At 53.4% G+C, this 15979-nt stretch overlaps 1 protein-coding gene across 1 annotated transcript in view; it reads right to left on the bottom strand.

The window, feature by feature from the left end:
• Positions 1 to 15979, bottom strand: part of FSTL4 (follistatin like 4) — a 306655-nt gene that overhangs the window by 16842 nt on the left and 273834 nt on the right. The window contains exons 10-14 of the mRNA XM_055142013.1: positions 9413 to 9574; positions 8954 to 9088; positions 8132 to 8158; positions 4369 to 4487; positions 261 to 410 (exon numbers count right to left, since the gene is read on the bottom strand). Coding sequence (XP_054997988.1) covers positions 261 to 410; positions 4369 to 4487; positions 8132 to 8158; positions 8954 to 9088; positions 9413 to 9574 — 593 coding nt within the window. The remainder of the gene's footprint in view (positions 1 to 260; positions 411 to 4368; positions 4488 to 8131; positions 8159 to 8953; positions 9089 to 9412; positions 9575 to 15979) is intronic.

Genomic DNA, 15979 nt, shown 5'->3' with positions numbered 1-15979 from the left:
ATCCATGTCTGGTTCCTCTGTCACACAGAACCAACAAATCCCTGGGATTCTAACTTAGTCTGGCTCTGTCTAGAAGGTGTGTCTTGCATGATGCATGGCTAATTTCCTAGAATGGTGCTCGCACAGGAGTTTTCTTTGTCCCTTTCCCCAGCCCTTCTGGTCGGCTCTCATGGCTCCTGGGAGTGTGCAGAGAGCAGGAGAGTGGCAGGCTTCTCGCATCCCTACCCCAAAGCCCAGCTCCCTCCCGTAGAGAGATGTACCTGTAGGACCTTCTGGGCTCGGACATCGATCACCAGGACTCTGCTCAGTGTTGGCTGGGCCACATAGATGTACCGGTGCCTGACGTTCACGGCCGATGCCCACTGGCATGGCTGGAGGGCCTCACCATCCCCTGGAGGGCAGATTTCTTCCTGCAGAGATCACAGGCTGTCTTAGAGCTGCAGACTAGGCCATTTCTCCCCTCTGATAGAAGTTCCTTCTTTGGTTTTGGGGCCATACCTGGCAGTGCTCAGGGTTTACTTCTGGTGATGCTGGGGGACCACATACAGTGCCAGGGATCTAACTGGGATCTGATGTGTGCAAGGCAAGCGCCGAAACCTCTGTTCACTCTCTGCAACACTCCTTGAACATGCCCCTGGACAGGCCTTCCTGAGCTGATAGATTCCTCTGCATTGTCTCCAGCAGCCAGGCCTACAGTCTGATCCTCTTGGTGCACCCTCTCCCTCGCCCCATCACAGAAATCACTCCTATCAACGTTCAGGTCTTCTAGAACCTTCTTCATGCTCTCTCTTCTTCCTGCCTGCTCATCTGCTTCAAGCCACTGGTTTGAGCACTTCCCCACCCAGCAGGCAGCCTCTTCCCATGGTCCAGGCTGATGCTCTCCATTATGACACAAAAGTCCCACCAGCACGTTATTTGAACCTGGGCAAACCATTGGCCCTTGTGCCTGGTTCCTGCCCTCCGCATGACTTCCATCCAGGTCGGTGACCAATATCTGAGGGCCCAGGATTCACATTCTGGACTTTTTTCTTCTCAAAAATCCACCCCATGTTGTCTCTTACCTCAACATTTTGCTCTCCTAAGACACCTTCCAAACCCATGTGCGTCTCTAGCTCAGGCCTCCTGGTGCTTCTCTGGACCCTGCGAGCCAACAGCCTGGCCGGTAACCGTTACAGCTGGAGGGCTGCATTGGACAGAGCTACCTGTCTCAGTGCTCAGGGAGCTGTGCCTGGAACTGCCACCACCCAAGGCTCGCCTCCATCCCGCCACCTCCCTGTGCCCTGAGTGCCAGACTCAGCTTTACTTCCAAAAGCCACACGCAGAGTTAGCCTCTCTGCCCCCTGCCTTCCACCCCGTCACCCTGACTCAAGCCACGCTGCCGGTCATCCGAGTGAGCGGCAGAGCATGTGCGTGCTGGTGTCTGCTCCTTGCTGGACTGGCCCCACAGAGCCACCTGCTGAGCACGACACTGGCCTGCGGCCCCGGGGAGCTCATTTCATCAGCTGTGCATTCCTCTGTGCAACCCCAGCCCACTAACACCCTACTCCGGGGGAGGGGTGGGAGCCCAGGTCCTTCTGGAAGTCTCTGAGACTCTGCCCACTGACCCTCTGCTTCTCTCCCACTTGCCCTGCACAGGCTCCTGCCAGGGGCCCTCAGTGGGGCTATTCTTCCCCGGATGGCAATGCTGTGTACCCTGTACAAGCCTCATGGTTCTGCCAGTGACTCTGGCTCCACCAGGCCTGCTGTGCCCTGGACAGCTGGCGGGATCCCTCTCACGCTGACCTTCCCACCCACCATGTGGCCAGAAGCCGGGAACTGCCTCTTGGGCTCCAGCTCTCCTTTCTGCCCTATAACAGGGCAGGGTCTCCGGTGCCCTGCTCCGTCTCAGTGCCCAGCCCAGATAGAAGGCTGGCCGGGCTGTGTGTGTGTGTGTGGGGGTGGGGGGGCGGAATTTCTCTTCCTTAGCCTTTCACGGTTTGCTCACTCAGGCTTTCCCTCCCCTGTCTGATCCAGTCTGTCCCATCTTCGGCTGCTCCTGGGCTGCCCCTGACCGCAGAGGACTCTGCGAGTTCTGTTCTCAATGACCACCTCAACCGTACCCCACTCCCGCCACTTCTGCCCTCAGCAGCCCCCACTGTGCTCACATCAGCCCTGCTTCCACCCAAACTGTGTTTAGCTCAGAGCCACTTTCTGCAGTTTCCGCCTGGACCGTCCCTCTCCTTCAGATGTCTCACCCTGGAGAAAGACATCTTAGTGGCCACTAAGGCATGAGCCCCAACCTGGGTCCCCTTCACCACTGGCTGCCAGGCCCTAACAAGACGCCCTTAATCTCCGGCCTCACTGCCAATCCCCACCTCTCCTAAGAACCCGCCATGGCACTGAACACTGAACTGGGTCTCCTGTTAGCCTTGCCCACCCCCAGGCCCTTGGAGGTGTGCAGGCGCTTTCCACATAAGAAAACCATTCTTTGGGACTGTCCCATGGTCTGATGCTCACAACCTCTCCCTGTCTCCTTTAGCTCAGATGACTAAGCCCTGGTTTGGATTTAAGAGATTTCCTGTAGGATAACATGAGACAGAAGGAGGCAGAAGAAGAAGGCAGAAGAAGACAGAGGAAGAAGACAGAAGACACAGAGAGACAGACACAGAGGCAGACACAGAGAGACAGACAGAAGAGAGCACAGTGGCACACACATAAGCAGAGCACAAGGAGAAAGAAGTGAGAGCAAGCGGGGCAGAAAGGGGGATAGAGGAAGATCCAGAGAGAGATTGAGAATCGCGAGAGAAGCAGAGAGAGAGAACGAAATAAAGTGATCGAGCAACCACTTTGGCCTTCTTCCTTCCTTCACCTGCCTCATCATCGTCATCAACCTCCCCCGGGGTGGGGAAGCGGTGTGAGACTACCGAACTCGGGCAGCGGGAGAGATAGAGCCCTGCCGGTCCCTTTCTCTTTTGTGCTTTTACACAATTTCCTCTGAGCTATGGGTTACTGGCAAATATAGGAGAAATTAGTGCCAAAGTGACCGAGCGCCATTATTTAAGGTTAAGTGCTAGAAATTAACTAGGACCCCATCTTTCGGATGGTTTCATGGCTGTTAGGGGGCGAGAAAGTACATCAGAGGTAATGCTGTAAAAAATGATTAATGCGGATGAAATAGCTTGGAAAACAGCTGTTCCCGAGCTACACTCCAGAGAAACACAAAGCCCCGGTGACCCCCAGGCAGCTCGGCCGCGCCTCACAGTGGCTCAGGAATGGCTCAGGAACACACCGGCCCGTTTCTCCAGCAGCTCCCAGCTCATTGTACATGAGGTCTCAGAGAGAGGCCTGGAGGGGCCGGGCTGTGCACACTTTTTTTGGGGGGTGGGGGGGAGGTGTCAGGTACTAGACCCCAAAGAGCTCCAGGTGCATGCGGAAAGCCATTCATACAGGCCAGATGAGATACCAGTTGGAGGCACAGAGCAGTGGGGGGCAGGGGGCACACATCCCGGGGGTACATCCTGTCCCCTGCTGCCTCTGACCCCTGCATGGGCGGCAGCACTGTCCAACCTCAGCTCAGGGAACGCGTGTCTATGCTTTGTCCCTGAGATCCCCGAACCCCTATCCCCCAGGATCACCATGGTCCCCAACTCTATCAACAGGCTTGACACCCCTTCCTTGGGGACTCTGATGTCTTCCTGATGGTGACTTGTGTCCTGATGAACTTCCAGGGTCCTTCTCCCTGGCTTACCATCCCCCTTTCCTCTCCTGCCTTCTGGAGAGTTCTTATATGGTCCCACAGCCCTCTCAGGCTCAGCAGAGGCCAGCCACACCTGCAGTGCAGGATGCCACTCTGTTTGGCACCTGGCCGCCCCAGTACTGAGCCCGTTATGATTAGAATCAACCTGCTCCCCAGCACCCTGGCTTAGCTCTGCTCCCCACCTGCCCCCGATCCTCATGGCAACTTCTTCCCCTGCCCTCGTGCCTCTAGCCTGGCCCTACGATGCCCTCCCTGTGGCCTGCGATCACCATCAACCTCCCTATAGCAGTTCCCTAAGGGCTGTTGAAGCTGTCAGGAATTCATCAGAGCCTGCCTAGCCCCTGACCTCAGGCCTTTCCCGCCTCTATCCTGCCCTTCTGCATCGTGCATGCCTCGAGTCTGCTTCACGGTATTTCCTCCAGAAACTCAACACCATTCCCATGTGCAATCTGCACCCTGGCTGGGCACCAGTGCCCAGGCAAGAGCCTTCCCTCACTTTGTCCTCTGTCTGGAGAGCCCCCGGGCTTGACCTGGCAGTCCTCATGGGCCTTTCTTCAGCCCTGGGGGGCAGCTAGCTGTTGGCACTGCCTGTCTCTCGGCGACCCAGCTGTCCCTTGTGCGTGGGCACTTACGGAGCTCATGAAGATCTTCTCCGTGGGCCTGAGGTGCCTCTGGATCTCACAGTCCGCGGGCTGGAGGACAACGATGCCGTCGTCGCAGAAGACGTAGAACACGTTTCCCACGCTAAGGCCTGGGAGGAACCAGCACAACCCCGTCAGGTCAGGGTGGTCCTAGCAGCGCCCCCTGGCGGCCACTGCTACTCCCCCCATCTGCATTTCAGGTGCATCTTGGTACAGAGCCCAAGGTGGGTGGGAGAGAGTCAGGTGTGCAGGGTGTGTGTGTGGTAGTGTAAGTGTGCAGTGTGTATGTGCTGACGTTCCGGGGTGTGTGTACTGGTGTGTATGTATGTGGGTGGGTGTTGGGGTATATGTGTGTATTGGTGATGTGTTAGGGGTATGTGTGTGTGTGTGTGTGTGTGTGTGTGTGCGTGTGTGTGTGTTGATGGTGTATGTGGGTGGGTGTTGGGGGTGTGTGGTGGTTGTGGTGTGTGATACGGCCCAGAGAGGGCTGTGGATAGCACTGCACCTGCAGGCCTGTGATCCTTCCACACAGCACATGTCATGCCCGTCAGCCAGGGCTGGCTTTTAACCTTGGTTCAGGAAAAAATAAAATCACTCAGTGTCCTTCTGGAACTCTACCTTCTTTAAGCAAACAAGCAGGAAGTGTCTCTCAATCATACCCAGGGATCATTCCAAAGCCCCAGGGTGGAGAGGCAGCACCCCTTACCCTGGGAGCTGCTGCACTGGAGGATACCCCCAAAATAAAGGCTATTATTTATTTCTACTTAAAACTGGTTTTATGGTGCGTCAGATTCAACCCAGGGCTGGACACATGCAAATATTCTACCACCATGCTATACCCTGGCCAAAGGCTCTTATTTTTTGTTTGGGGCCCATACCCCGCAGTGCTCAGGGGTTACTCCTGGCTTTGCACTCAGGGATCACTCCTGGAGGTGCTCAGGGGGCTACATGGATTCCAGGGACCCAACTCAGGCTGGCTGTGTGCAAGGCAAGCACCCTCCCCACTGTCTTATCTCCTTTGCCCTACTTCCTGGAATGTGGGGTTTTAGGAATTTGTGACAAGCTCTTCTGTGTCCAAACCTGGGCCTGGCCTCTCTGTACCAGAGAAACTCAGCTCCAGGTAACTTGCTCCAACCTCTGTCCCTCATGCTCCCCCAACATGCCCCCCCCCAACTCTGGACTGTCGAAAATCTGGGAAGAAACCATATCAGCTGACTCAGATGCCTTATTTTAAAGAGAATGAAATGGAGGCCCATGAGGGGAGTGGCCTGGAGGAGACCAGTGCTCCAGCTGGGGTGGGATGATCTGCACTCCTCCTGCTGCATCCTCCCTCCTCCTCCTCCTCCTCCTCTCCTTGCTTTTGAAGGTGAATTATTCCCACAGACTCAAGGAAACAGAGTGCATGGAAGACTCTTTCCTGGGAGGCCTGTGTCCTGACTTCACTGGCTGGGTTAGGAAACCAACATGCAAACAGGAGTTGCTCTTCTGCTTGCTGCCACTGTGTCTTCAGGCAGTTTTGTGGGTCTGGAGCTCTGGTGGGTCAAAGCACGAGTGTGGACGGAGCCCCTGATTCCATGAGCAGCTTCCAGGCCATAGGTCTGTGCTGTGTTGCACTAGCTCAGCTCCTGCCTCTCAGAGGTTGGGACTGTCCGGGGCAATCTGCAAAGCTCTGCAGAATCTGAATCTTGGGGTGCTGGGCAGCTTGGCCTCAAGCACCAGACAAAGCTGGGCACCATGAGTGCCCTCCAGTTGAATCTCTGGTGCTCAGAGGGAGCCATGGTGGCGTGTGTTGGCTCTGATTCCTTCCCTCTTCCCCACAGCAGGACCTTGTCTCACTCGAACCTGGCAGGTGAGTGATGGAGGAGGGGGTGGTGGTGTGTGTGTGTGTGTGTGTGTGTGTGTGTGTGTGTGTGTATGTGTGTGCAAACCACACTTGGAAGCCTGGGACCCCAGGAATAGCCTCCCAGGGCTCCTTGAGAAATCGGTTGCTGGAAGCAGCAGCAGAATCTCGCAAACTTGGCAGAGTGCGCATGTGGCTTGCTGCAATAGCCCTGGGTCAGGCAGGGCACAGTGCCCGGCTCGCAGCTGGCAGCAGCGGCTCAGGCTCAACAAATACTCATTCCACAAATAACTGACTTCCCGGGAAACCCAGTCGCACGCTCCAGCCCCCCACAAGCTTCTGCCTTAGGCTTAGTGTCTTCTAAGGGGACATGAAGGAACTTTCTTTGCTTTAGCTAAGCTCTTGTCATCTTAGTCCTCCCGTGGAGGCTGAGAGTCCACGGCGCTTGCTTTTTCCCTTCTGCATTTCTGCCTCTCCAGCCTTGGCGTCTGAGCAGCAAAGGGCACAGCGTCTGGCTGTCCAGGCACAGGGGCATTTGTTCCCTACTGGCTGCCATTGGCACCACACCTGCCAGTCAAAGCCCCTGGGCAGCTGGAGGGTGGTGCTCAATGGGCATCTGGGCTTGGGGGGCTATGAAATATAGCCCCAAAGCTGCCTCGTTCTCTGCAGATGTCTGAACGCTTGCCTTTGCTGCAGCGTCACCTTGAAGGGTGGAGGGAAAGCGTTCCATGCGTGCAGCAGCCTTGGAGCCGAGGGGCAGGGGACGATCCTCCCATTAGCAACTGCCTCATTCTTCGTTCCTCCAAGGACTCCCACAGCCTCCAGACAGAGGCCCAGTCTCCTGGCCCTGCCTTTGTTTGACCCTCGGTCTTCATGAGATTTTGGAGTGCCTGTCAGGAAGCTGTCTGGGGTCTGTACATGCACGCACAGGCTGGATGTGAGCTGACATCCTGCCAAGGGTTCGAGGGAAAATCAGACGGGAAAGATGCTGCTTTGGAAGGAGGGAGATGTAGTGCTTGAGCCCAAAAATCACTCAGTGCACTTCACTGCCCACCTGCCCCCAGCTCTCCAGCCACCTGCCTGGAGAAGTCCCCAGGTGATTTGGACTCTGCTCTGTGCAGGGGCTCAGGGCTAGAGCTAGGGTTCACATGCCCCCCTGGGGTCCCTCCAGCTGGGCCACCCCACTGTCTGACATGCCTGCTCTTCTCTGAACTCAATGGAATGGTGATGAATAGAGCTTTTTTCTTGTTTAGAGGTCACACCCAGTGGGTCCTCAGGGCTTACTCCCCTGCTCTCCCCGGGGGGCCCTTTGTGGTGCTTAGGGTTGAGCCTGAATCTGCTGTGTGCAAGCAAGCCAAGTGCCCTGTTCTCTGTACTGTCTCTCTGGTACAAGAGATCATTTTTGATCCACAAAAATGGCAATTCTATAGGACTCAACCTAACATCTAAAGACAGATAGGGACAGGTTGAAAAAAAATATATATATATATATATTCCTGGCTGATGTACCTGCAAACACACATCCATGAAGAACACACTGGCTTTTCCCTTCAGTATCTCCTCACACCACATGGGACACTTGGACACGAATAGCAGTGGCAGGAAAAGTGTTTAAGGCACAGGTCTGCCCCGAACCCTCGGTCCCGCAGCCTGTGGCTAGGAGGGCTCAAGGGGCCAGGGACAGAAACATGCCCCGTTTAAATTCTGAATGGACGCCTGTCCATCAGTGACATTGGAGGGCGATAAGCCTGCCCCTCAGCGTGTGTCCCCAAAGCTGGATACCGAGCTCCCCTCTCCCACCCGGTCTGACTTGGGGCCCCCACTCTTGTGGGAGCCACCTGGTGTCTACAGAGCTGGCAGGCAGGCTGCGGGCTAGCACGGACACACATGACCACGAGGGACGTGAGCTCGTACCTTCCTCTCGCCAGAGAATGTTTGCCACTGCCCCGGCAGCAGGTTTGGAGAGTGGGAATGCGATGAAGGAAAAGGGAGCGGGGGAGAGAAAAAGCCAAGTTAGAACCTTTTATGCAGTGCGCCAGTTCCCAAGCATAAGGCAGCCCACGAGGGCCCTGTGAAGAATCTGCCCAGCGAGAGTGCTCGGGGGGACTCGGGCAAACCTCCCAGCTCTTAGGGCCATTTGAGCTCTCATAGAGCTTAGCGCCAGGAGCACAGTCGCTAATGGGGTTCTCATGCTCTATGGGTGAGAGTGACCCCAGAACCTCCCTCCCTACCTTCTGGGGTCACTCCCAGGAGACCCTGCATTTTCAGCTAGTGTTTTGGACAGGGCCTATCGTGAAGCACTTCTGAGGTGCTTCTTCGAGAACAGTCTCGATGTGGAGCCTGTATCCCCTGTGGCCTGTGGGCCTGTTGGGGATGGCCGTGTTGGCATTGATTCAGCAGCTCTGAGCGAATGGCACGTGCTCAAGTGCAGAGGCCAGATCCAGGGGGCAACACCCCTGGATGGGCAGGGGAGGCACTTGAGGTCCCATCATAGAGCAGAATTGGGGCTTCCCTGGGGTGCTGGGCTCTGTCTGTGGACATGAGTTTCTCTGGCTCCAGAACCATCAAGGTGGCCAAGAAATAGGTGTGCTCCCCTGGGACCCCATCCCCAGGTCTGTGCAGAAGGAGGAGTTACCCCTCTCTCTGGACCCTGCAGTCCTGCTGGGCCAGCTCCCCCTCACTCCCCCCTCCCTCCAGCTGGATCAATGAGGGGCCCCAGGGCCCGGGGGCACTCACGGGTCTTCCTGGCTGAGTCCTCGATGAAGAGTGAGGAGATATCCTCGTCCACGCCCACCTCGTTCCTGGCGATGCAGGTGTAGGCCCCAGTGTCCTCGTACCTCACACTGCCCAGGCGGAGCTCGCTCCCGTTGGCTGTGGGACCGTCAAGCTCAGCATGGCCTGCTCGTCGGGGAACCCCCCCTCCCCTTCCTCACAGGGTGACTGCATGTACAGGTGTGAAAAACACCGTCCTGGTCAGGGGTGGTGGGCACCCAGGATGGCCACCTGTAGCTGAAGGGAACAGGGGCTGGCCCAGACCCAGGGACGTCTGGGCAGCCATGAGCAGGAGCCATTGGGGAGCACAGACTCACTGCCCCCAACACTTGACTTACAAACTTCCCTCCCACCTGCTTCTCTGGGGAGACGATGTCTTGGACTTGAGGGGACGAGCACAGGGACCCCGTGGGCGGCTCTTACCTAGGAAGGAGAGCTGTTTCGACACATGGGCTGAGATGTCCATGCCATTTTTCAGCCACGAGATTCTGGGGACCGGAATGCCCTCGGCGTGGCACCTCAGGCTGGCCGCCACCCCGGGCTCCTGGGCCTGAGCCTCTGGGTAGACACGAATGACGGGTGGCACTGTGGGGACAGTCAGTGCTGGTCAGAGAGGGCCCAGGGGGGAGAGGGCCTGTGACTCAACCCTGAGACCACCCCACCTCGTGACCCCCAATCTGGGTGGGGCGGTGGGATGCCGAGAGGCACCTCCTAAGTTCTCTTTATCACCAGCGTACAATCGCCCTGTTCGGCAACTTACGCCCTAAAAGAAAGAGCTATAAAATGGATTGCAGGCAATAAACATGTCAGGCTTGGAACCCTGTAATTCATGGCTTTCATCAATATTCCAAATATGATCAGAAAGACATCCAAATATTTAATAATGTTCAGCTGCTCCATGTAAAGCCCAACAGCCATGGAAATTTATTTCTAAATGAATAAAACTCAGATATATTATTCCTGTTATCAAAAAGTCATTGAATAAAGGCTCACAGGAAGTGCTTTGCCATGTGCTTCTGGGCACCAACTGGCCAGGCTCGTGATAGCATCCCATCGCATCCCCATTTCCCAGGGGCTTCTATTTATCACACCACTCCTCATCCCCTGGAACACAGGCCAGCCTGCTACCATGTTTTGTTTCTTCACGTATCAGATGACAAGCTTACTGCAAGGGAGCAGCCAGGGAAGTGGAGAGTTCAGATCAGACACATCAGCAAGGCAAAGAAGCGCCACGATCCTAAAGGTGCAGGTTTGGACTGCCTGCAAGAGGCGGGTATAGGAGGGTCAGGAGCTGCTGGGGCCAGGGCGACCTATGCATCAGGAATGCAGGGTTCGTACTCACTGTCCTTGTCAGGACTGGCGGGGATCTGTGAGTCGAGAGAGCCCGTGATGGGGAAGAAAACTCATGTTGCATCAGACTCTCACAGAGCAGCTGTCGACTGTCCACAATACAGCCGCCAGCCCCCAACAAAAACTGGAGTCTCTGAAGGCACTGGAGCAGAGAGACACAAGCAGGCTTTGGGAGGATGGCAAGAATGAGAAGAGAAAGTGGAGACAAACCTTGAATTCCCGAGTGGCAGGGCTTGGGAGCAGGGCGAGGGGTAGCCTAAGGGCTGTGGTGGACGGGCTCTGGGGGGCTTTGGTGGCGCAGTGACTGCACATAAGGACCATGAACATCCATACTGTGGAATTCGTGTTACCTAAATTAGAATTTTAAAGCAGTTTAAGAAAGACCCTCAGACTGAAAGGATGAAATCTTTTCACATATGATAACTTTGAGGTTCTTTGCTTCATGAAAGAAATCCAGGGGAAAGACAAATATGATATGATTCCTTAGAGGTGGGACATGAAGAAATAAAGTGAAATGATGAAACAGAATGAGAGTGAGTTTTAGACTCAGACTACAAAATTGAGGGAACCAGAGGGGACCCAGGACTGGTTCAGGGGAGCTGGGGCAGGGGCAGAGAGGAATCATCAGTGGGATGAGTTCACTGGATGGTGGTGAGCAGAAACTAATCTGGTCTGTACGTTCCGTGAGCTCGGCAAAAGGTGAGCTGATGTCGTATCAATGAGAACAAAGCAGAAGGAGGTGCATCAAGATTGGTTTGAGCAGCAGCTGGGGGGCTCGAAGCCCCTCAGGGCTGGGAGGTGGCCCGGCCCAACACAACCAAAGCATGGGCTGCCCAGGCCGCAGCTTCCTCCCTGGCCTTTCATAACCGTTGTCCAGTGGGAGGTACATGGAGGAAGTGTGGACTGTCTGAGGACCTGCTTTCAACCCCCAGCTCCAGGCCTAGGGAAACTAATGATCATTTTACTAAGATCATTAGTTCACAGGAAAACTAATGATCCTTTTCGATGGAATCAAGAGCTCTTAATCATGCATTCTACTCTATATACTTCCAGAAAGAAAGCTGTGAGAGCTATTTTGGGGGGTCACACCCAGGGATGCTCAGGGCTTTCTCCTGACTCTGCATTTGGGGGTCACTCCTGGTGGGGCTTAGAGGGTCATTCAGGGTTCTAGGGGTTGAACTGGCGTCAGCTAGGTGAAGGCAAATGCCCTACCTGCCATGTGGTCTCTCTGGCCAGCACCTGGCTAGTAAATCAGACCACTGAACACCTTGGAGAGGTCAGCTCTGGCTTCTTCCTGAGTGGGCACTGTACTCCCCAAGTTTGCTGGAAGCTCCTTTGTTCCATAAAGCAAACAGCCTGCACTTTAGGAGAGAGATTTTTATTGGGACTAGAGTGCAGAATAAATTGGTACTTCGGCAGCCAAAGTGATGGTATGGACCTGGGCCTGAGTGAGATTTCCATAGACCCAGTTTGGAGGGAACAACTCCACCTGCTCCTGTTGAGACACAGAGACTGCTGAGATGCAGAGACGGCTGGAACGCTTAAGAGGTGGCGGAAAAGCTCATCCATTTGGCTCATTTCACATCTTTCCTCCTGTTGTCCCGTGGGGAAATGTGGGCTGAGGCCAACGACAGCCAGCAAAGAGCAAGAACACCTGCCCGGCCCTTGACTGCAGTTGCCTAGGGCTATTTTCTGAACATGAGCTCAGATTGCCTCAGTTTCTCTTTGAAGTGACAGTGAGAGTTTTAGGGTATGGCAGAGGGCACCGGCACCCCCAACCCCCAGGCCACCATGGCCACAGGAGGCAAAGAGAACCAGCAGATGCACGTCCAGGGCATAGATCAGATCACCAATACGGAGGCGCTCCCTTTGCTGACACCTCCGGGTTCAACGAAGAAAGAAAGAAGATTATTTAGAAAGTTCCCTGTGTCCTCTGTGTGCCAGAGAGAAGAGGATTGGGGTTCAAGTAGAATTGATTGTGGAATTCTGGTGAGGAGACTAGAACTCAAGAGCATATAGAATTAGGGTGCCCGGGAGTCCAGGAATGGTGGTGATGCGGTTAGAGAAGCAAGAGAGCCTGGGGTTTGAAACGTGAGTGGTTCTTACTAGTGTTCACTGTGTCCATACAAGCCTGTCGGCAGCCATAAAGCAAATCTACAGGAAGTGGGGGAGGAATCAATAGTCAGAAGTAGAAATGAATGACTCAATTAGCCAAAAAGATGGAACTAACAAATCTCAGAACAGTTTGATTGCAAATACCAATAAAATGGCCATATTTCTGGCAAATACAATCAATAACAAAATAAAGAGTCAGAACACAGAAGAGAATAAAAAGTATGAAGATACCGTATTCCATTATGGACAATAAATGAGAGAATCTCCGGCCAGTGGGAGTTCCCATGGCTGAGGGCATCCCTGTCACCTCATGCTGCCCTGAGCACCACCAGGAGTGACCTTGGAGTAATACCAGATGCGACCAAACCTATCCCTTCTGTGGATCATTTAATAGGAAACTTCATTTATTGGGGTCTCCAGTAAAAGAGGGGCCCAGGGGCCATGTGCTGTGATATTCGGCCAGTTCAGTGCTAGACTCAGACGATGCGAAGTTGCTTAGGCCTCTGGTGCTGGGGATTACCAGGATCGCCTGGTGGCATGAGGGACCCCCAGGACCACACCTAGCCAAGCAAATGAGTCTTTTTATTTTCAACTTTTGCCACACAGGGCCTCCTCCTGGTGCAGTCCTTGGGGATCAACCCAGGCTTCTGTATTCAGTTCTTTAGGCCATATCCCAGAACCCCTAAGGGGAAATGTAAAAGCATCAACATTGAATCAAAGAGCAAAGATTTAGTAGCAGTAAAGTTTGGAGCAAGGTCAAGATGGCCAAATAGATAGAACTTGCATTTGTATCTTCTTATAATCATGGCAAAATCTATACCCAAATTTATGTTAATTTACCTAGAAACCTATTGAGATCCCAACCAAGGAAACTTGGTTTCCTGATCAATCCATAACAAGCAATGATCAGGAAGAGATTTCTCTTTTTTTTTCTTTTTTTTGTCCTTTGTGCCACACCTGGCAGTGCTCAGGGGTTACTCCTGATTCTGCACTAAGGAATTACTGCTGGAAGATTCAGGGTATCATATGGGGTGCTGGGGACTGAAACTGGGTTGGCCGCATGCAAGGCAAGTGCTTTACCCACTGTACTATTTCTCTGGCCATCAGGAAGAGTTTTCAAAAGGGAATGGTGTTAGGGAGCACTCAAATTACTGGCACCCCTGATGCTATATATAAACCTCTACTTCCCACAGTGGAACAGGAGGCAGAAAACTCAGTGGGTCAGTCGCCAGTAGGCACCACCTTGGAGACCTTCCATTACCTCACTGGGTGGGCGTGAGCTCTGGACAGCAAAACTCCACTTTGAGGGCTGGGGGTAACACAATCAAATCACAAGTTCAAGGGGCCAGAGAGATAGTAGAGGAGAGCACTCAGTTGCCTTGACGTGGCTGACTCAGGTTTGATCCCTGACACTGCAAACAGTCCCCTGAGCATCACTAGGAGTTACTACGCACAGAATCAGGCTTAAGCCCTGAACACTGCTGGCTTGGTCCCCAAACCAGGTCAAACCACAAGTTCAGCATACGCCTAGGGGAAACCATCTCCCAGGCCAGCACACTGGGGAAACAGGCCCCATGTCTGCCCCTCTCCGAGGCCTTGGCAGACTCCCCTTCCTGCCAGCAAGCCCCGAGTCCAACCATGAGCCCAGATGCAAACTTGGAGCAACTTGGTAGAATGCTTGTCATGCAGGTTGCTTCTGAGCCACAAGGAGAGATTGTCCCAGGCTTAAGCACATGTAGACAGTCTGACCCTGTGCTGGGGGGCGGGGGTGGGAGTTTGTGGGTATGAGTCCAGACAAAGGGGAACATTGGGTCCATCTCTCTTCTGAGTAAAGCTCTACTTGTCCCTTGTTTCCAAGCATCCTATTTCCCTATGAAACATCCTCTGCCTACAGTTCTCGTGAATTCTTTCATGAACCCACCTGCCCATCTCTGTCTCTCAACAGTGGATACCAGAATGGAAAGTGCTTCCTTAGTGAATGATTCTGCAGGCAAGTCCCTCCCAAGGCTACCAGCTGCTGAGGGGGCTAAGGGACACCCACCCTGATGCTGAAGCCTCGTGGACAGGTCTGGTCCCTTTCAGTACTCATCTGCTTAGCAAGCAAGGAGCTCTCCTTCAAGCAGAAAGCACCCTGCAGGTCCCTTAAAGCACAGGCAGTTGGCAAGGGTGCCACCACTGTCCAGGGTGTGTGCCGTGCCCCCGCCTCCTACAGAGGCTCCCCAGAACCCAGGTCTGTGTGACACAGCAGCCTGGAGGCTGCCCAGCCGTGCCAGAATCCCTGGTCTCCACCCCGACCCTGGCCCACTGACACTCGGGGCAAGGTGTCCCAAAGACCTGCATTCATGCACCTTAGTTGTGTTCAGATTTGGCACAATGCTGCTACTGGTCACTTGTGACTACACATTCTGTCACTTGTGACTGTCATTATGTGAACCCGTGTAACCCTGGTGTATACCCATAGGTGTCTCTGGGCCCTTAAAATTGTGAACATTTGTTTTTTTTGTTTGTTTGTTATGGGGCCATACCTAGCATTGACAGGGATTACTCCTGCCTCTGTGCTCAGGGAATCACTCTTGTCAGTGTTTAGGGGACTATATATGGTGGCAGAGATGGAACCAGGGTCAGCTACATGCAAGGCAAATGCCTTATCTCTGTGTTGTCTCTAGTTCCACAGTTCTGAACTTTAGGTGGCAGCCCAGGGTGACTCATGCTTGGTGCCACAGCCTTTGCCAAGCACTGGTGACCTCTCAACTCAGGATTCTGTCTGGGTCTGCAGGACCTGGCAAGAACCTGCTGTCAGGTGCTGGAGAAAGTGAATCTCCCAGCCAAACAAAGGCAGGACAGCCACACTTACAGCAGACAGCAGAAATTCCCAACTGAAGACCCCAATAAGAGACAAGGTTGGATGACATCACAGAATGACTAAGGGAGCAAGAGGAGTTTGTACTCATTGTCAGACACATACCAAAGAAAAGGCATCAAAATATATGAAAAAGCAGCTAATATACGGCCTGAGGAGTGACATAGATAGCAACACAACAGTAGTAGAAGATGTTAACGCCCCTCTCTCACCTCTGGACAGAGCAACAAGACAGAAAATCAACCAGGAAACAACTCCTTTAAATAAGTGGGAAAAGCTGGGCTCTTCACTCCCCAGTGCGAAATGCACATTCTTCTCTAGCACACATGGATGGTTCTCCAGGACTGGCTACATGTTGAACTTTAAAGCAAAAGCAGTACTAAAAGAGATGCTCAGAGTATAAGCTTACACAGAGAAATAAGAAAGTGTTCAAATAAACAATATAACCTCATGCCTCAAGGTACTAGTAAAAGAAAAATGAAAGAAACCTAAAGTCAAAGGAATGAAGAAAATAATAAAACTAGAGTAAAAATCAAATAGAAATAAAAAATACAATACAAAAGATCAGGGAAACCAAGTGCTAGATTTTTGAAAAGGTGAACAAGATAGACAAATGTTTAGTACCAAGACCCACCAAGAGAAAAAACCCTTTAATAGGATCCGAA

This window comes from Sorex araneus, chromosome 6, assembly GCF_027595985.1.
Source record: "Sorex araneus isolate mSorAra2 chromosome 6, mSorAra2.pri, whole genome shotgun sequence".
Lineage (NCBI taxonomy): Eukaryota > Metazoa > Chordata > Mammalia > Eulipotyphla > Soricidae > Sorex > Sorex araneus.
Note: the sequence above shows the minus strand (reverse complement) of the source record. Positions and strands in the feature narration are given on the sequence as shown.